The 17181-nt window shown below is 42.0% G+C and overlaps 1 protein-coding gene across 1 annotated transcript in view; it reads left to right on the forward strand.

Moving 5' to 3' along the window:
* Positions 1 to 17181, forward strand: part of ryr2b (ryanodine receptor 2b (cardiac)) — a 56114-nt gene that overhangs the window by 29344 nt on the left and 9589 nt on the right. The window contains exons 59-95 of the mRNA XM_062401106.1: positions 125 to 248; positions 570 to 685; positions 1017 to 1093; positions 1968 to 2089; positions 2289 to 2338; positions 2510 to 2570; positions 2935 to 3182; positions 3611 to 3692; positions 3899 to 4029; positions 4111 to 4431; positions 4507 to 4744; positions 5140 to 5227; positions 5336 to 5422; positions 5512 to 5673; positions 5819 to 5875; positions 6782 to 6910; positions 7011 to 7123; positions 7860 to 7956; positions 8470 to 8600; positions 9472 to 9523; positions 10089 to 10142; positions 10336 to 10435; positions 10611 to 10690; positions 11202 to 11278; positions 11520 to 11593; positions 11904 to 11984; positions 12237 to 12325; positions 12762 to 12890; positions 13015 to 13119; positions 13237 to 13318; positions 13403 to 14691; positions 14871 to 14935; positions 15121 to 15265; positions 15426 to 15512; positions 15774 to 15986; positions 16132 to 16262; positions 16465 to 16507. Of these exons, the coding sequence (XP_062257090.1) occupies positions 125 to 248; positions 570 to 685; positions 1017 to 1093; positions 1968 to 2089; positions 2289 to 2338; positions 2510 to 2570; positions 2935 to 3182; positions 3611 to 3692; positions 3899 to 4029; positions 4111 to 4431; positions 4507 to 4744; positions 5140 to 5227; positions 5336 to 5422; positions 5512 to 5673; positions 5819 to 5875; positions 6782 to 6910; positions 7011 to 7123; positions 7860 to 7956; positions 8470 to 8600; positions 9472 to 9523; positions 10089 to 10142; positions 10336 to 10435; positions 10611 to 10690; positions 11202 to 11278; positions 11520 to 11593; positions 11904 to 11984; positions 12237 to 12325; positions 12762 to 12890; positions 13015 to 13119; positions 13237 to 13318; positions 13403 to 14691; positions 14871 to 14935; positions 15121 to 15265; positions 15426 to 15512; positions 15774 to 15986; positions 16132 to 16262; positions 16465 to 16507 (5330 nt within the window). The remainder of the gene's footprint in view (positions 1 to 124; positions 249 to 569; positions 686 to 1016; positions 1094 to 1967; positions 2090 to 2288; positions 2339 to 2509; positions 2571 to 2934; positions 3183 to 3610; positions 3693 to 3898; positions 4030 to 4110; positions 4432 to 4506; positions 4745 to 5139; positions 5228 to 5335; positions 5423 to 5511; positions 5674 to 5818; positions 5876 to 6781; positions 6911 to 7010; positions 7124 to 7859; positions 7957 to 8469; positions 8601 to 9471; positions 9524 to 10088; positions 10143 to 10335; positions 10436 to 10610; positions 10691 to 11201; positions 11279 to 11519; positions 11594 to 11903; positions 11985 to 12236; positions 12326 to 12761; positions 12891 to 13014; positions 13120 to 13236; positions 13319 to 13402; positions 14692 to 14870; positions 14936 to 15120; positions 15266 to 15425; positions 15513 to 15773; positions 15987 to 16131; positions 16263 to 16464; positions 16508 to 17181) is intronic.

Here is a 17181-nt window from a genome sequence, read left to right on the forward strand (position 1 = left end):
TCCTTTCCTTTCGTCTCCTCTCCTCTCCTCTCCCCTCCTCTCCTCTCCTCTCCTCTACCCTCCCCTCCCCTCCCCTCCTCTCCTTTCCTTAGTTGTAATACATTCGACTCATATCTGTTCTCAGGAGGGGTTAAACCTTCGATGCTTGTACCCTATGATACCCTGACTGCCAAGGAGAAGACCAAATTCAGAGAAAGAGCCCGTGACGTTCTTAAGTTCCTTAAGCTCAATGGCTACACTGTGTGGAGGTGAGTGCAGAATAAGCTTATGAGAGCAGAAAGGTGATGTGATAAACTATGTATGATGTGGGGAGCAATGAGGTGTTCCCCGCTCAGGTCCTAGTGGTGTTACTCATGGCTATCTATCAGACCCCAGTCTCCTTTTTTAAATAAATACCAGTACAGGTCATGACCTTAAGGGCACCACAGTCAGGGAATCACATCATTCTTTTGGCTCTTTGTCTTCCCACTCCCACTGTCTTGAAATACTTTCTTTAAAACTGTGGGGATAAAATATATAGAAACATTATGGTACAGCGTTCAAGGTCAGCGTTTCACTCTCATCCGCAGGGATCGGAAGACGGTGGACATGGACTTTCCAGCCGTAGCCAACTGCCTGAGCTACATTCTCCTTCAGCAGATCCTGTCTCGCACTGAGGAGGCCCAGGAGCACATGTTGGAGCTGGGTAACTTTATAGTGATCATGAAAGTATTGTAAAGAGCAAAGAATATAAGAAGGATAAAACACTTTGATTAACTTTTACATTATACATCCCAAAGATATGAGTGCACCGCCTACCTGACACTCTAGAGATTTAAGCCTTCAATATTCACACTTTATTTCTTGAATATCAAGCAACAGTCATTTGAGTCCACACTCATTAATTGTGCCTCAGGTTTTGCTTTGAATCATCACAAAAATACATATGTCACCCTGACTTGTGTGATAGTTTGTCCAAAGTTGTAGTTTCAGTCTTGATATTAAAGGACTCAGTGTTTCATTGTTTTTCTTTCCAGAGGTGATGCAAGCCAGAGGACAGACGGCCAAAGGGGACAACGTTTCTCATCAGGAACAAATGCATTTCTTTTCCAAGGTTCGACACAGATCAAACATTTCATCCAAACACGGTCGAAATCGCCTGTTTGATTCAGAGTCACTCACATTGATTCTCAGTGCCCTACCCTCCTCATTTAACCAATGATATTTTATTTCTTCTGCTACTTAGCCATTTTTTTATTTCATTTGCATAATCTAATTAGATGTTGCCATGGGCAACCTCTCTAAGTAAGACCCTTTGTGGCTGTGTAATTTATTTAACCATTTTGGAAATCCATGTGGGCGTGTCAATTGCCATTGGGACATTGATTAAAGCTTCCCACACACTTCTGCCTCTGAGGAGGCAGCAAATGAAAAGGGTTTATTTTTCCTTGATGGGACCCCTGAGTCAGACCCGGTCAGAAAAGACCATGAACAGCCATGCCTCAGCCATGCCCCCACAATTCATCCACACAGTCACACAACCATGCATTTGTCTGTGTGTCCATCAGCTGTTCCATCAGATTGTCTTTGAATTCCCAGTGCTTAATAAGAAGAACTAATGGAGTGTAAAATGTTGAACCTCTCTTCCCCTCAGCTCCTTGTATGGTCCATCATTATGAACTCATGTTAACCTTGCAGCTGCTCCTGAGAACTATTTTTTATTACCTTTGAAAAAATGTCATGCTGAATTATGTGGCGTCTTCTGTTTTCTATTCAATGTAACGGTTCAGTCATTAGAAATCGGATATTTGTCTCAGTGAGTGTGACGTCTCTTAAATGAAGCACTGGCACAAGCAGGCAGAGAAACCGTGTGTTGTTGACAAACAGCTTGAGGTTATTTTTTATATGTAAATATTGAAGCTCATCAGATTAATTTAAGGTGAATGTTGAAATATGAAGTGACCATTGGCCATTGTTCCATTAACCAGGTCATCCTTCCTCTTTTGGAAGAATACGTGAAAAGCCACCATATGTATTTCCTGTCCACATCAGCCTGCTCAAGTGGAAACAGAACCCAGGCCTCAAAAAGAGAAAAGGAGATGATTGCATGGTAGGTGTTTTTAGTTTTTCTATCCTGCTCTTGAAGATAATATTTGTGCGTGACAATTCCTCGGACATGCTTTGCATAATAACAGTTTTATTGAAGTTGGATTTTTCTGTTCGGTCTATTCTCTGATTTTAATTCCCTGTCATTACTCTTCCTCTCCTCTTCTGTCATTATTTTACTTGTCTCTTCTTGTCACATCCAGCCTCTTCTGCAAGCTTGCAGCCCTCGTAAGACACAGAATCTCACTCTTCGGTAAGGACGATGGGGAAATGAGGCTTATGCAGACGAAAATGTATTATAATTGTTTATTATAAACTTATTTGTTTCTTCCTGAGTTTTCCTCTTTCTTTTTCCATCACTCGTCCATATGCATGTTTCATAATTGCATTCTGCAGTTTTAAATTCACGTGTTTTTCTTCTTAGGAAACGAAGCCTCGCCAGTTGCGAGCTGCCTCCACGTCTTGGCTCAGGCTCTGGATGCCAGGTAGCTATAGATGGCACTACATTCCCACTCTGCCTGGATCGATGTCCTTGCTCTGACAGCTGAGTCAGTGTCACTCCACCATGTCTGAAGAGACATGACTGGTGTAATTGAGCCACTGATACACTGATGCTATCTAATTGTGGTGGATATCACTTTTATTCCCCGAGGACAAAGCCTCTGAAGCATGAAGCGTAGAAGCAGACTCTCCGCTCGGCAGAGATTGATAGAATTAGAAGATGGATTAGCAGCTGATTAGTCCACTTACCGTCATTCAAAAGAAACCGTTAACATTTGAAGTGTCATTGTTATTTCACGAAAACAAACAAGTCTCTAAATTTAAACTTTTCTTATCCTTTCAATTTAGTACATTGGTGAAATCGTCCTCGGGGCCAATCCAAGCATCTCTGCACTCGTTCTTTGAGGCAGCTGCAGCTGATCTGGAGATGACTGTGGAGAACCTCTCCACGACTTTGGTCTCTATACCTCCGAGTCGGAGTCAACAAGCTAGAGGAGTGGCTAAGGTTCTCAGCTATACAACGTCTGTGCTTCTGCCCACCCTCACCTCTCTCTTCCAGCATCTTGGGAACCAGAACTGTGGGGTGGATCTCCTGGGTAAGTGTTGACCTTGTTCTTGATCTTTGCGACAGAAGAAAGGCTTAAATTATAGTAGTTTTACATCCTAAAACACACAGTTACCTATTGTATCATCTATACTGGTAGATACACAACCACTGTGCTGATGGGCTGCATGAACATCTGGTTTCCACACTGCTGAAATCATTCATGGCTGCCCGTCCTTCAACTTCCCACCTTCTACCTCTTTGAAATCAGCTCTCATTAAATATCCCAGTCGGGCCCTGGAGTGTATTGTCCCTCTCACTAATAATCCAATCTTACAGTAACTATCAATTTCCTGAATCAGCAGCTGTTCAGCTTGTCCATCTCCCTGTGATCGTGTGCTCTCAACTTTCTCCCCCTCTGTCCCTACTGAATGAAAATTCACCACAATGTCAGCGTTAAGCGTCCTCTTGTCTTTCCAGTGGGGGGTATCCAGGTGTCCTGTTACAGGATCCTCAACAGTGTCTACTCTCTGGGCATCAGCAGCAGCATCTACATGGAGGGGTACTGTCTCTATCAAATTGGATTTGCAGATTTGTGCCAAAGGATTGATTTGACACGATTGTGTCTATTACAAGTTATTGTCAGGCTGAAATTGGGAGAAAGAGAGAAATGATTTAGCCTAATGTTATAATTAGCATCCTGCTCTGAAGAGCTTGATAGAATGCGGAGATGAGTCAGTGTCAAACTAATGATGCTTATCTGTTCAGGCAAAGACCAGTCGCAGGTGCTTGTCTGGCGGCTCTGACTGCTGCTTTTCCTGTTTGTTTCCTGGAGCCAGACTTCAATCAAAACAACCCTTACTCCATTTACAACACCCTGAGTGCTGCTGAGAGAGAAGGTAATAAATAAACACAACAACATCCATATCCCACATCCCCCCTGGACGCTCAGATTTATTTTGCGAATCTGTTTCTCTTAGACCTGGGGCTGCCGGATCCGCTGGTGGACACGTGTCCCCTCCTGCCTTCTCTGGAGCAGGCTCTCAGGGAGGTGGAGGAGTTGGCAGGTGCTGGTGCTGGAGCTCGCCTGGCCCACTACATCCATGTCACTGAGGTCACCTTGCCCATGCTGTGTAGCTATATGTCTCGCTGGTGGCACTTGGGCCCTGAGGGCGAGCTGGGCTACCCATTCTGCACCTCTGTCACTCCTCATCATGCGAGTGCCCTACTTGGCCACATCCTCCATATCATCCATAACCATGTGGGCGCGAGCCAGGGTGACTGGATGAAACAGCTGGCAGGTATTGTGCCGCTGGCTTATCTTTATTCCGTGTCAATAATGGTTCTTATTCTCCCCTTTTTGTCATATGCTTCAGTATTTTCACAGCCAATTATATTCAGAGCTCGCACGGAGCTGCTAAAGAGCCACTTCCTGCCACTGATGGAGAAGTTGAGGAAGAAGGCGGAGTGTGTGCTGCTGGAGGAGGAGCAGATGAAAGCAGAGGGCTGTGGTGCCTCTGAAGCAGAGTTGCAGATTCAGGAAAAGTTCACTGTGCTGGTGCGAGACCTCTATGCCTTCTATCCCCTCCTCATCCCATTTGTGGACTCTAATCGGTAAGGCCATGGAGCTTAGCTGTGGAGAAACAGGCTTATTTTCTGAGGCCATAGGCTCCAGGAGTAAACTGAAGTATTGAGTAAAGTATTTATAGACCCAATGACTGAAAGAAAGTGATATACTTACTTTATTGTTTTTTATTTAGACCTCATCCCTCTAGGAACTATCATCTGGACTTTACACACCTTTAGAAACTATTGAGCACACATGTCTCTTGGAGATCTTGGAGGTGGAATTAAACAACTGCACTGAAAACAGAGCACACACAGTTTTTGTAGATACAAATGAGGATTTTGAAGTTCTTAAATCCGTTATTGTTTCAGCCGAATGAATATCTTAGCAGGAATAAATTCAGTGGTGATAATGTGATGTGCTCTGTTGTGTCTTGTCCCAGAGCCAACTGGTTGAAAGAGTCAAACCTTGAGGCGGAGCAGCTGTTCAGCATGGTGGCAGAGGTCTTTATATTCTGGGCCAAATCTCATGTGAGGATGATACATCACATTGTTTTTTATTTATTTATTAAATGCCATAAATACTCAAGCCCACAGATCTTGTAACCCCCCCCCCCCCACCTGTCTTTGCTGCAACAGAATTTCAAATGGGAGGAACAGAACTACGTGGTCCAAAACGAAATCAACAACTTGGCTTTCTTGGTCAATAACGACACAATGTCCAAGGTCAGCCATATTTATTAATTAACACTGAAATGTTAAGCAGACACTGATGTGTAAAATGTTAAATCACTAAATGGCCTTTAAACACTCAGTTCGACCATGAGAAGAGGAGGATGAAGAGAAAGGGGGATCGGTATTCAGCACAAACCTCTCTCATTGTGGCGTCTGTGAAGAGACTGCTCCCCGTGGGGCTGAGGGTTTGTTTTCCAAACGACCAGAGCCTCATCGCTTTGGCGAAGAGCGGCTTCTCTCAGGTTGGTTGGAAATGTGGACAGTTCTAGATTTAATGCAGTTGCCATGATGAAAAAAACCTTAAAATCACAGTGCTATGAGTTTGTTTTTTGATATTTTGGGTATCTATTGTATATATAATGCTGGGTAATTGTTGACTTTCCATAGAAGAACACTGAAGATGAGATTCGAGAGCATGTTTTCAACGGACTTGTACAGAATCAGGTAAAACCTAAAATCACCTTTTGGTTTCATAGACCTTTTGTACAATATATGACGGAGTATGTATTTGAACTCATTTTGTGAGGTTTAACGTCTTTGCACAAAAGTTAAATACATTCCTAAAGGATATTCTGACTGATATTAGTGGCATCAGTCTATCCTTAGTCGGAGTGAAAACACCACAAACAATCTGATAACATTGATAATATGAATTCCTGTTTGCACTATGCTCAGATATTAAACGAAGTGCATATATTTTCTACGTTCTGCAGATACTCTGAATATTCATTGACATGCCTGAGTGCATGTGACTTTTAATTTGTGGAAGGCAACAAGTGTGAGGGAAATGAGATTGAAGAAGGCTCGCGTAGCCGGTAACATCCGAGGCTGCTTCTTTAAATGATCTAAATCAATGACTCATTGTTCACCGGAGACATTCATGTGATTTACTCACCACCCTGTACAATATATGCACGCAGTGTTTGTTTATTCATCACTCACTGATAAATCTGTTTATTCATATGTCAGGGATGAAAATTACTTAAATTCTGTCTTCTCATTAGCATAAACAAACTTTAAAACAGAAAGTTGTGTATCTTAGGACCGCCCCTCCTGTCATCATTTGTTGGTTGGCACGAATTAATAGTCAACAGTGAGTCTTAATCGTTGTTCAAGCAAAGAAACACATATTAATGAGGAAAGCAAGATCGAGGACATTATCCCCTAATGATGACTGTTACTCCGCCCATTTCTAAATAAACTCCTTCCTGTTAAACCTTTTTAATCCTAACTGCAGACACTTTTTTTTCACTTATTGACACAAAATAAATAATTTGTTTGAAAAAGTTTGTATTCATTTGAATGGTTGAACTATTAGAAAAATATAAATTAATACTGTTGTCTTTACAGGCATTGAGCGGCTTGAAGCAGGAGACCATTCAGACTGAACACCCGAACCAGTCAGAGGAGGTCACCTGCACCCAGAGGAATGTAGACAGGATTGTGGGAATAGCTCGTGTCCTTTATTACCTGGACCAGGTGAGCTTATAATGTATAATGATGTATGATAAATACAAGCCTCTTCGGTCGGTGGAAATTACGTTCATCCCCACTGATCTCTCTTTGCTTTCGGGTTCAGGTTGAACACCCGCAGAGAGGAAAGAAACCAGCGTGGCAGCAGGTCCTTTCCAAGCAGAGGAAACGAGCAGTGGTCGCTTGCCTGAGGATGGCTCCTCTCTACAACCTGCCCAGGTACAGAAACATCAAGCATTTACATAATTCAGTCTATAGTGCGGCTCTGGCCAATTTTCTTTCTGATTGTCTGAGAGTGAGAGAAAACTAACTGAGCCTGTCACAGAAGTGAATGAACATCTATGATTAAGGGTAATTCACTAGTCTTTGACAGAGCCTGTCAGTGAGGGCTTTACTTTGACCCACTGATAGATGAGTCTATATGAGTCAGGAAAAACCATCATGTCATCACATTTTCCTAAAAGTAGTTTTTCTTTGGCCTTGAAGAAAACTCTTGTGAACAATAAACGCTGAGAAAGCTGAATTAGATTGTACAGAAGCACAATAGAACCACAAACCTATTCAGGCACTTAAATGGCAGCTCTACGTATCAGTCACAGTTGTGTCAGATGGGAATGAATCCATTAGCATAATAAAACCCTGTGGCAGTTTGTGGATCCTAGGTGATAGATTCATATTATTTTGGCATATTTGCATGTTGTGAATAATAGCTATAGCTTATGGTAGCGCAGGACTCTTAACTCCCTCACTCTGGATGTATAATTACCCCGGACAGGCATAGGAGTCCTTGACAAATTAGTAATAATGAGTCTAATCAGAGCTTGTGGTTTAATAGTTTCCTTCTATGCTGCCCGTTTTTCAATGTCTTCTATTTGCATTTGTCAGATTGCGAATGGGGGATGATATAAATCTCTCGATGTCTATCACTCTTTCCTCGTCCTCTCCTCCTCTCCAGGCACAGAGCTGTCAACCTGTTCCTCCAAGGCTACAATAAATCCTGGATTTCCGCTGAAGACCACAGCTTTGAGGAGAAGCTGGTGGAGGATTTAGCCGTGAGTGGAAAAGGAGGCCATATTGACATCACTACATGTCTGCATTAACGTCTACACAAAAGAGCAACATCTTTATGGGCTTTTAGTCACTGTGCCTTTTCTGTGATAATAAGCTAATTTATTGACCTGATTTGGCAGCTTTATCCTCCAGGTTTAATATAAATCTCGCCTACTTTGCCGCATATATACTAATAACAACTAAGCTAATTAAAAATGTATAGTGACATCCTCTGGTATACTTATGTTCTTTGTGTTTTAAGTGTGGAAATACTGCATACATTTTTTATTGAATTACTAGTAGTATTGTCATGTACTGAGGCTTAAATCTCCCTATGTGATTGTCCTCTGTGTGCACTTAACCACGATCCTGTTACGCATGTGTGTTTGTGTTGGAGTGTAGCTGCCAGCACCCAGGGGGTTGTGGATGGTCAGTGTGTAGCAGTATTTAAGAGCACGCATTAGTAGCTTCACTCTCTCTCTCTCTCTCTCTCTGTCTCTCTCTCTGGACTGCAGAAGGAAGGAGTGATGGAGTTGTGTGGGGGCGACAGAGGAGAAGAAAGGAATGTAGAAGAAGGTGCCAAACCAATCGATCCCCTCCTACAACTCATTACACTCTTCAGTCGCAGCGCACTGATGGAAAGGAGGTGTGTGTGCGTGTTCATTATAAAAGATCACAAGCAGTAAAAACCCCATTCTACTTGTATTACTCGTACTGGTATTACTGAAAATCAATATCAAATTGGTCAGAAGGGTAATTTAGTTTTTTTGTCCAGAATCTTTGGCTATTGTTTTTCTGAAAAGCCTGAATTCAGCGATATCTTTGTTCAGTCTCTTTCAAAGTTCACCCTGCAGAAATGTTTACAGGTTCAATTCATGTGGATTTTCTCTTACTTACTTTAAAATAGAGCATTAACAGTTTGGTTTTTCTAATTGTGTTGTTTTTGTATTCAGGTTATTAATATAAACTGCACATTATGAAATCTTCATTGGCGTTTTGTTTTCACCACATGCTGCTTGTCGAACAAACATGTAACTGAATATTCTTCTAGTTCTATTATGCATGTTTAGATCCAGCCATCCCCTCGAGCTGTCGCTGTGATATTTCAATTTGATCCCTTCAGAGTCCCACACATTCCGCTCATTCACACCAGATATGCTCATATATCTGAGGCCGCGACATTAAATGAACTGCTCCAAGTCACTCTCAGGACATTAGCGGTGGGTGAGCACTCCCACCTCAGATGTAATCACATCAGCCACATTCCAGGTGAACTGGTGGCGATCGATAAAAATGATCAAGGCCACCGGGTAAACTGTTCACATGGAGGACAGAGGCCCTGCTTGGAGACGGTTGTACTTTCAGTTATGCAATCAAGAGGACAATGTTTAAAGCCCCGTGAATGGATCCATAGTGGTCAGCTGCACATTTGCTGGGACCCTTTCACTGACGAGCCATTTCTAGAATCCTGCGTGCATCTGTCCTGATATTATCTCACTTGTCTTCTCTGTCCACAGTAAGCTTGGAAATGACAGTCTTTACATGTCCTACGCTGCTATTATGGCCAAGGTAATAGAACATGGAGAATGATCCAAATGAGTCTATAAATGCTGTTATTTACAAGTCCTGCACTAAATAATATATATGGTACTATTATTTGATTGGTTTGACTGTCTGAGAAATGTGTGGTTGTATTAGATTTAACAGAAATGGAACAAATGCATTAGCATATTAAAACCCTGTGGCCGTTTGTGGATCGTAGGTGATAGATTCATATTATTTTGGCATATTTGGATGCTGTGAATAAGAGCTATAGCTTATGGTAGCGCAGGACTCTTAACTCCCTCTTAAACTATCCTGGTTTACGAGGCTAGATAAACACTCGGCACGTGAGAAAACTCACAAGATTCATAATTTAAAAGATCGTCAATTTTACAGTTGCTACTACAAAGGTTGCTTGTACTGGGTCAAAGGTCAGTTACCAGTACAGTAACCACATGCAGTACATCACCTAAAGTGCAAGTTAACATTGAAGCCCGTGAATTTTTAAATGTTACATCTTTGTCTATATTGATTTATTGTATTTTCTTTCGTCTGTTCTTCATCTCAACCTTGCTTTGTGCGTCGGCTGCAGAGCTGCCACAGAGAGGATGACGACAGTGGAAACCAGGAGCTGGAAAGCTTTGAAGTGAGTGAATGGGCTCTCACTGATAAAATACCTGTTTGATGTGGCGCAATGTTTTCATCGTATTATTTTCTCTACAGTGTGATAATAAAAAATTTAAACGTTTGAACATTTATTCAGTCAGTTTATTAAAGGTATATTCGTAGCAGGGTGAAAACACTGATAAAGATGAATTGACCATTCTGTGGCTTCTCAGGAGAAGGAGATGGAGAAGCAACAGCTGCTGTACCAGCAAGCCAGGCTGCATCTTCGTGGAGCTTCAGAGATGGTTCTACAAACCATCAGTGCCAGCAAAGGTAGGAAGGATGGTGTAGATTACTCATATTGAGTCTAGTGTGGTTTGGTAGAGAGGAATTCTGTATATGTTCAAGTTTCTGTCTCCTTTAATGAACCCCCATCCTACAAGTGGGCACCATGATCTGAGCATTATTCTGTTGAGTCATTGTTAGCGTTTATTTCGCATCTCATCAGGGGCCATGGGCTCCACCATTGCCCCGACTCTGAAGCTGGGTATTGCTGTTCTCAACGGAGGGAATGCCACAGTTCAACAGGTACAATACTGCAGTTTTTATCCCTATTATTCTACTAATAGAGAAATCCCCCAAGATGATTAGAATGGACATAGATACGATTAAAGAAAAGGTACCATTAGATGAGATGACACAAAAAAATAAGGTCATTCCAGAAGCTTGATTAGACTGCCATGTGGGAGAAAAGGTCTAAAATATAAACAGAATAATTCTCTGTGTTAGAATCATGTTTATTAGTAAAAATGGTTGTTGACTGTTGTAGTCTGTTTTAAATGAATATGAAATGATCATTGTCTTTTCCTGCAATGATGTGTTTGTCTAAATGAAGGTCCCTTTCCTCAGCATGTTGAATTCTTCCTCATTAAGGACTAATCACTTCTGCATCTTTCTATAAACACGGTGCCGTGACACACAGACACTGCAGCAAAGCTTCTTGCAGTAATGAAAAAGAATAATCTCCACCTAATCTTACCTTCAGGTGAGATCTCTCCCCATTTGTCAGACCTTTTTCTTTGATGCCTTTGTTTGACAGAAAATGCTGGATTATCTCCGAGAGAAGCGAGACGTCGGCTTCTTTCAGAGCACGGCTGGACTCATGCGGTCGTGTAGGTTAGTGAACGTAGGAGAAAACCCTCTGACAAGGCCTGTCACATGTCATCGAAGACTGACAGGTTACAGTTACTGATTGATCAAAGTGGTTAAAATGCACCAGCGTTGCTTATCCTTTCTCTGTGTGTTTGTGTGTGTGTGTGTGTATGCGTGCGTGTGTGTGTGTGTGCGTCTGTGTGTGTGTGTATGTGTGTGTGTGTGTGTGTGTGTGTGTGTGTGTGTGTTGTGTTCCACCATCCAGTGTTCTGGATCTAAATGCCTTTGAGAGGCAGAACAAAGCAGAAGGATTAGGCATGGCCATGGACGAGAGCTCAGGTACTGTATTCATATGGAAATTTAAATAAAATGAAAATCCATTTCTGTGAAGCCATGTCACAGGAGAAGAGCCAGCTGTGAGATCCATGGCCTTGAACCTTCTCTAAATTCCCACTCTAAATTCCTATTCTTTCCTCTGCCTTTCACCGTGTTGAATATTATCAACAGCTGTCTCCCTTCACTCCATCGTGACCCAGTTTCCCTCCATCTCTCATTCAGTCTTGTCTTACCTTTTTCATACAGCATTGTTCCATTCCTTGCACGTTATCCTTTTATATCTTGGCCTTTTATGCAAATCTTTTATTCCCAGGGGAGAAGGTAATGCCTGACAAAGAGCTGACCTGTGACCTGTTCCGGTTTCTACAGCTGCTCTGTGAAGGACACAACTCAGGTGATTTGCCCCACATGGTTTCCGTTTGCCCATTGTCACAAGGTTCATGTGAATTAAACAAATCTCTGTGGAATAAAAGGACGATGATGTAACAGATAATTGAAGGGAGGAATTTGGTTTTTCACCTCGACTGCACTTTTAAAAGATGGTAATAAGAGCTGAGAACTGCTTTACGTCCCTGTGCAACAAACTGGCTTTGCTCTGTTGTCTGATCACATTGTCAGCATCTTCCTTCATTTCTTCACGTGATAGATTTCCAGAATTACTTGAGAACTCAATCAGGCAACAACACCACGGTCAACATCATCATATCCACTGTGGACTATTTACTGAGAGTTCAGGTAAGCCTGCACAGACAGGATTTCCTTTGAGACGCTGGACTAACAAACCGAACAGAGCTTTTATACAGCTGCTCCAGTTATTCATCCCTGTAAGCTTTTACTTAGGTACTGTGTGATTGTGGGTTAAAATACCTTCTAATTTTAAATTCATTACTAGAAGTTAAATAGTTGATCTGATCCCCTATATACAATTCTCTTCATAATGGGTTCTTCTCTGGCCCATTCCCCGCTTTTCCACTAAGTTAGAATAAATCGGTCCAGTAGTCTTTCTGCTAACAGGATTACACAGCAGAAACGAAAACCTCATTAGCGGAGGTAATAATGTTGTGATCAGCATAATCTTTTCATATTCTTCATAGTCGTCGTCATCTTATTTTTAAGGATTCAAATATTGTGATAATGAGCCACAAATAAATGTTTTGCTTTGCCACACTAGGAATCGATCAGTGATTTCTACTGGTACTACTCAGGGAAACCTGTGATTGACACACACGGTCAACACAACTTCTCCAAAGCCATCGAAGTGTCCAAGCAGGTGTTCAACACGCTCACAGAATACATCCAGGTCTGTCAGTTTTTATCACATCCGTCTTTTGACTCTTTTGAATACATATTTATGTCGTGTCTTTCTATGACCTGAGATGTATTTTAATGAAGCAGCTCAAAAAAATATCAATGTTTTGATCCAGGGCCCGTGTACTGGGAACCAGCAGAGTCTGGCTCACAGTCGTCTGTGGGACGCTGTGGTGGGATTCCTCCACGTCTTTGCCAACATGCAGATGAAGCTCTCACAGGTATCGACTCACATTCATTCTGCATATTTCACTCTAAAATTCATCAATATTCTCCATAATAAAGTAAGAGTGAATAGATATAATTAGCCAATGTCAAAAGTGTTTTATTACTCACAGGATTCAAGGCAAATAGAGCTTCTGAAGGAACTGATGGATTTACAGAAGGATATGGTTGTGTTTCTGCTGTCCATGTTAGAAGGTAAGATTTCCAAATACCCAGCTTTTCATACTTGGTGTTAAAAGTTTTTTATTTTATCCGGTATAAAATGTCTCCTCCCTGCAGGTAATGTTGTCAATGGAACTATTGGAAAGCAGATGGTGGACATGTTGGTGGAGTCGTCAGGCAATGTGGAGATGATCCTCCGTTTTTTTGACATGTTCCTCAAACTCAAAGACTTCACCTCTTCAGACGCCTTCAGAGAGTACGACCCCGAGCGTAAGGGCTGCATATCCAGGAAGGAATTTCAGAAAGCCATGGAAAATTGCAGACGTTTCTCCCAAGCTGAGACAAGTTTTCTCCTCTCCTGCACGGACACAGACAAAAGTGAGATTGTGGATTACGAGGCCTTTGTGGATCGCTTCCACGAGCCGGCCAAAGACATCGGCTTCAGCATCGCTGTTCTCCTCACCAATTTGTCCGAACACATGCCAAACGATTCACGATTGAGGACATTTTTGGAACTGGCCAAGTGCGTGTTGACGTACTTTCAGCCCTATCTTGGACGAATTGAGATCCTTGGAGGTGGAAAGCGGATTGAACGGGTCTACTTTGAGATCAGTGAGTCCAGCCGCACCCAGTGGGAGAAGCCGCAGGTCAAAGAGTCCAAGAGGCAGTTCATTTTTGATGTGATCAACTTAGGGGGAGAAAAGGAGAAAATGGAGATGTTTGTCAATTTCTGCGAGGACACCATCTTTGAGATGCAGCTCGCGGCCCAGATATCTGGCTCTGACGTTGGAGAGAGGCATGCTGGGAAAGAAGAAGACGAACAGAGCAGGAATGAAGAAGAAGACTCGGACAAAAGAGGAGCATTCTTCATATATCGCTGGTGGCTCCTGCTGACATGTCTTCTTTCTTTTCAAACCCTGAAGACACTGATGAAGATGACTCTGAAGGATCTCATCATGTCAGCTCTTTCCTTCCTGAGATTCCTTCTCATGTCTCAGGTCCGATGCATTTGTGTTGTTTTTCGCTGCATCACATACATGCTGTACATAGCCTTCGTCAGCGGTGGGCTCATTGAGGGAGCCAAAAGGATGCGGGTATCTGATTTGTTTGCTGGTATCCTTGAGCCGACTCTTGATGAGGTCATGGAGGCGCAGAGTGCAGTGAATCGACAGAGGAAGTTCTCTTCCTGCGTCCCGTCTCAGAGAGAACTGAGGGAGATCGGGCAGGGGGCGGCTGCGGCCTCCTCCAGGGAGGTGGATGTAATGTCAGACATTTTCGGCCTCAAAGTGAAGAGGGAGGGAAGTCAATACAGACTCATGAACCAGGATCTCACTGCCAGTGTGACAGACCTGTTCAACGCAACCTCCAGAGCAGCGGCTGATTCTTCTGAGAAGCATCAGAGGACGGTGGGGATTCATTTGTATCTTGTATAACATGAGATTATACCCTAATGACCATCTATGGTGCTCAGTGGATTTTATATCTCATGTTTTCTGTTGTTCAGCCTCATTTTCCTAATTGTATTGCTTTGATAGTGAACTGATTGCTGCTAGTTTTTCATTTCTCATAATGATTTTATTGACAGCAGTTTCAGGCCCACGCTGCCACAGAGGAAAACGCAGAAGATGAGAGAACGCCTGAATTAGAGAAGTGAGTCTCTGGCTTCCCTGTTCAAACAGAGGCATTTTTTAATTAACACTTGGTTTGGATGATAGCACATGAAGGGCATAAAACCAATAAAAAATATATTGTCAATTTAACTTTTTCTTATTCTTCTATTGAGAAATAAAGTCTGACTTCATCTTCCCTTCAACATGTGTTTGGGCTCTTTGCAGAGAGACGGAATCTGAGAAGACAACTGAGAAGGAGAGAGTGGAGTCGGGATGGAGGGACAAGAGATGCTCTAATAGCTGCGAGGAACCAGAGAGGCAACATTCAGCCTTTTGGGAGATGACGAGCACTTGTAACAAGAGCCTGCTGGTGATAATACAAATACACTCACACATACTTGTGCTCTTTTGCACTGACATACAAACCAGAGACAGATACACTCTTACATCTCCTTTATCCTTTATGCACAGACACAAACATATAAAGTAACATGGCCACTTGAATGCTTTTTTCTTTTTTTCCACCCCAGAACTACTTTGCGAGGAATTTCTATAACATGCGTTTACTGGCTCTCTTTGTGGCCTTTGCAATCAACTTCATCCTCCTCTTCTACAAGGTGATGCTCTTGCGAGAGAAATTCTAACATAGATATGTTTTATTTTATGTAGTATTCAAGGACATCCTGTAATTGAATGTACGGAGGGCTTCACACTTCTTTAGGGTCTGTGAATGTTTTGGACAAATCAAAATTAGTGAATGATTACTTTTGACTCTTGTAGGCCTTTTTTAGGAAACAATATTTTGACCATCTGAAAAATAAATTAATGTTTGTCCTCTGTGAAATCCCTCTACTTTCCGTCTCTTGCTGTCTTCTCAGGTAGCGTCCTTGCCTGCACCACCAGAAGAAGAAGGAGCCGTCACATTTGTCCACAGCGAAGACGCGGACGCTGCCGCCGAGGACAATAATGAGGGCAGAGTATATTTTGTGCTGGAGGAGAGCAGTGGATACATGGAGCCGTCCCGCTGCTTCCTCGCCGTCCTTCACACAATCATTTCCTTCTGTTGCATTATCGGTTATTACTGCCTCAAGGTATGTCGGCTCGAGCACAACCTTTTTTCAGATTAGTCATTTCTTTTCATTATATTAATTGATATTGATTCATATCATTCATGATTTAGATTTGGTTGTGTATAATAAAAGAGACGAGATTAATCCAGGGGACTTTAAACGACAGGTCCCATTGGTGATCTTCAAACGTGAGAAGGAAGTGGCGCGAAGGCTGGAGTTTGATGGACTGTATGTGACAGAGCAGCCCCCCGAGGAGGACATCAAAGGGCAGTGGGACCGACTGGTCATTAACACGCCGTATGTTCACAGTCACATGATCCACTGCACAAATGTCACTCAAATGAAAACATGTTTTATCTTAAAGTTCCCGGCACCTTTTTAATTATCATATTACACATTAGATGAATGACTCACAGTGATGGTGCAGCTGTAAAAATCATTTGACATCAATTTATTTGTGTTATTAATGATTTTGATACTATATTTACTATCTTTTCAGATCATTTCCAAGTAATTACTGGGATAAATTTGTAAAAAGAAAGGTAAGATCTTAAAGGCTGTGCACAGAGCAACAATATACAGGCAATCCTAGATGTGCTTGCATGTACTCTATAGAGTTGTGTGCATATTTCATCGGCTGACATTACATTAAGAAGCTAACTGAGATGTAATGAAGCATTTAATGGCAGGGGTAATTATTCCCTCATCAGGTGACAAAATGATTTTATTGTCTCCGGAGACAGAGCAGCATTTTCAGCTTCCTCGTTCAGATTGTCTCTGGTATTATGAACGGCAGATTAAATTAGTCTTTGTTTTTTAAGAAACTTCTCCATTTTTTTTTTTTGCAAGGGCATTTTAATTGACTTGGTGGATTCTCAAATAAATCTCATTAAAATTATAGGAGAACAAGTTTATTAAAAATCCTGAAGTCGAGACATTGTCTTCGTTTCTTATAAACCAAATACAGATTTGAGAGCAGAATCTCACCGCTTTTGAATTATATTGTTTAAAAAAAAGATCACTTTTATAAAATTTTGTTGGATATTTTGTTCCAGACTTGACTGAAAGTGAACAAGAAATTATTAAACCATCTTTGACAACCGTTTGTTTGATCCACATTCTGAATGTTAGGTCCATGTCCCATCTATTAACAGGGAGGAGGTGAGATTCATGACCTAATACTTCAACCAGCCACAAGGGGATAAACAAGCCCCCA

This window comes from Platichthys flesus, chromosome 12 (assembly GCF_949316205.1).
Source record: "Platichthys flesus chromosome 12, fPlaFle2.1, whole genome shotgun sequence".
Lineage (NCBI taxonomy): Eukaryota > Metazoa > Chordata > Actinopteri > Pleuronectiformes > Pleuronectidae > Platichthys > Platichthys flesus.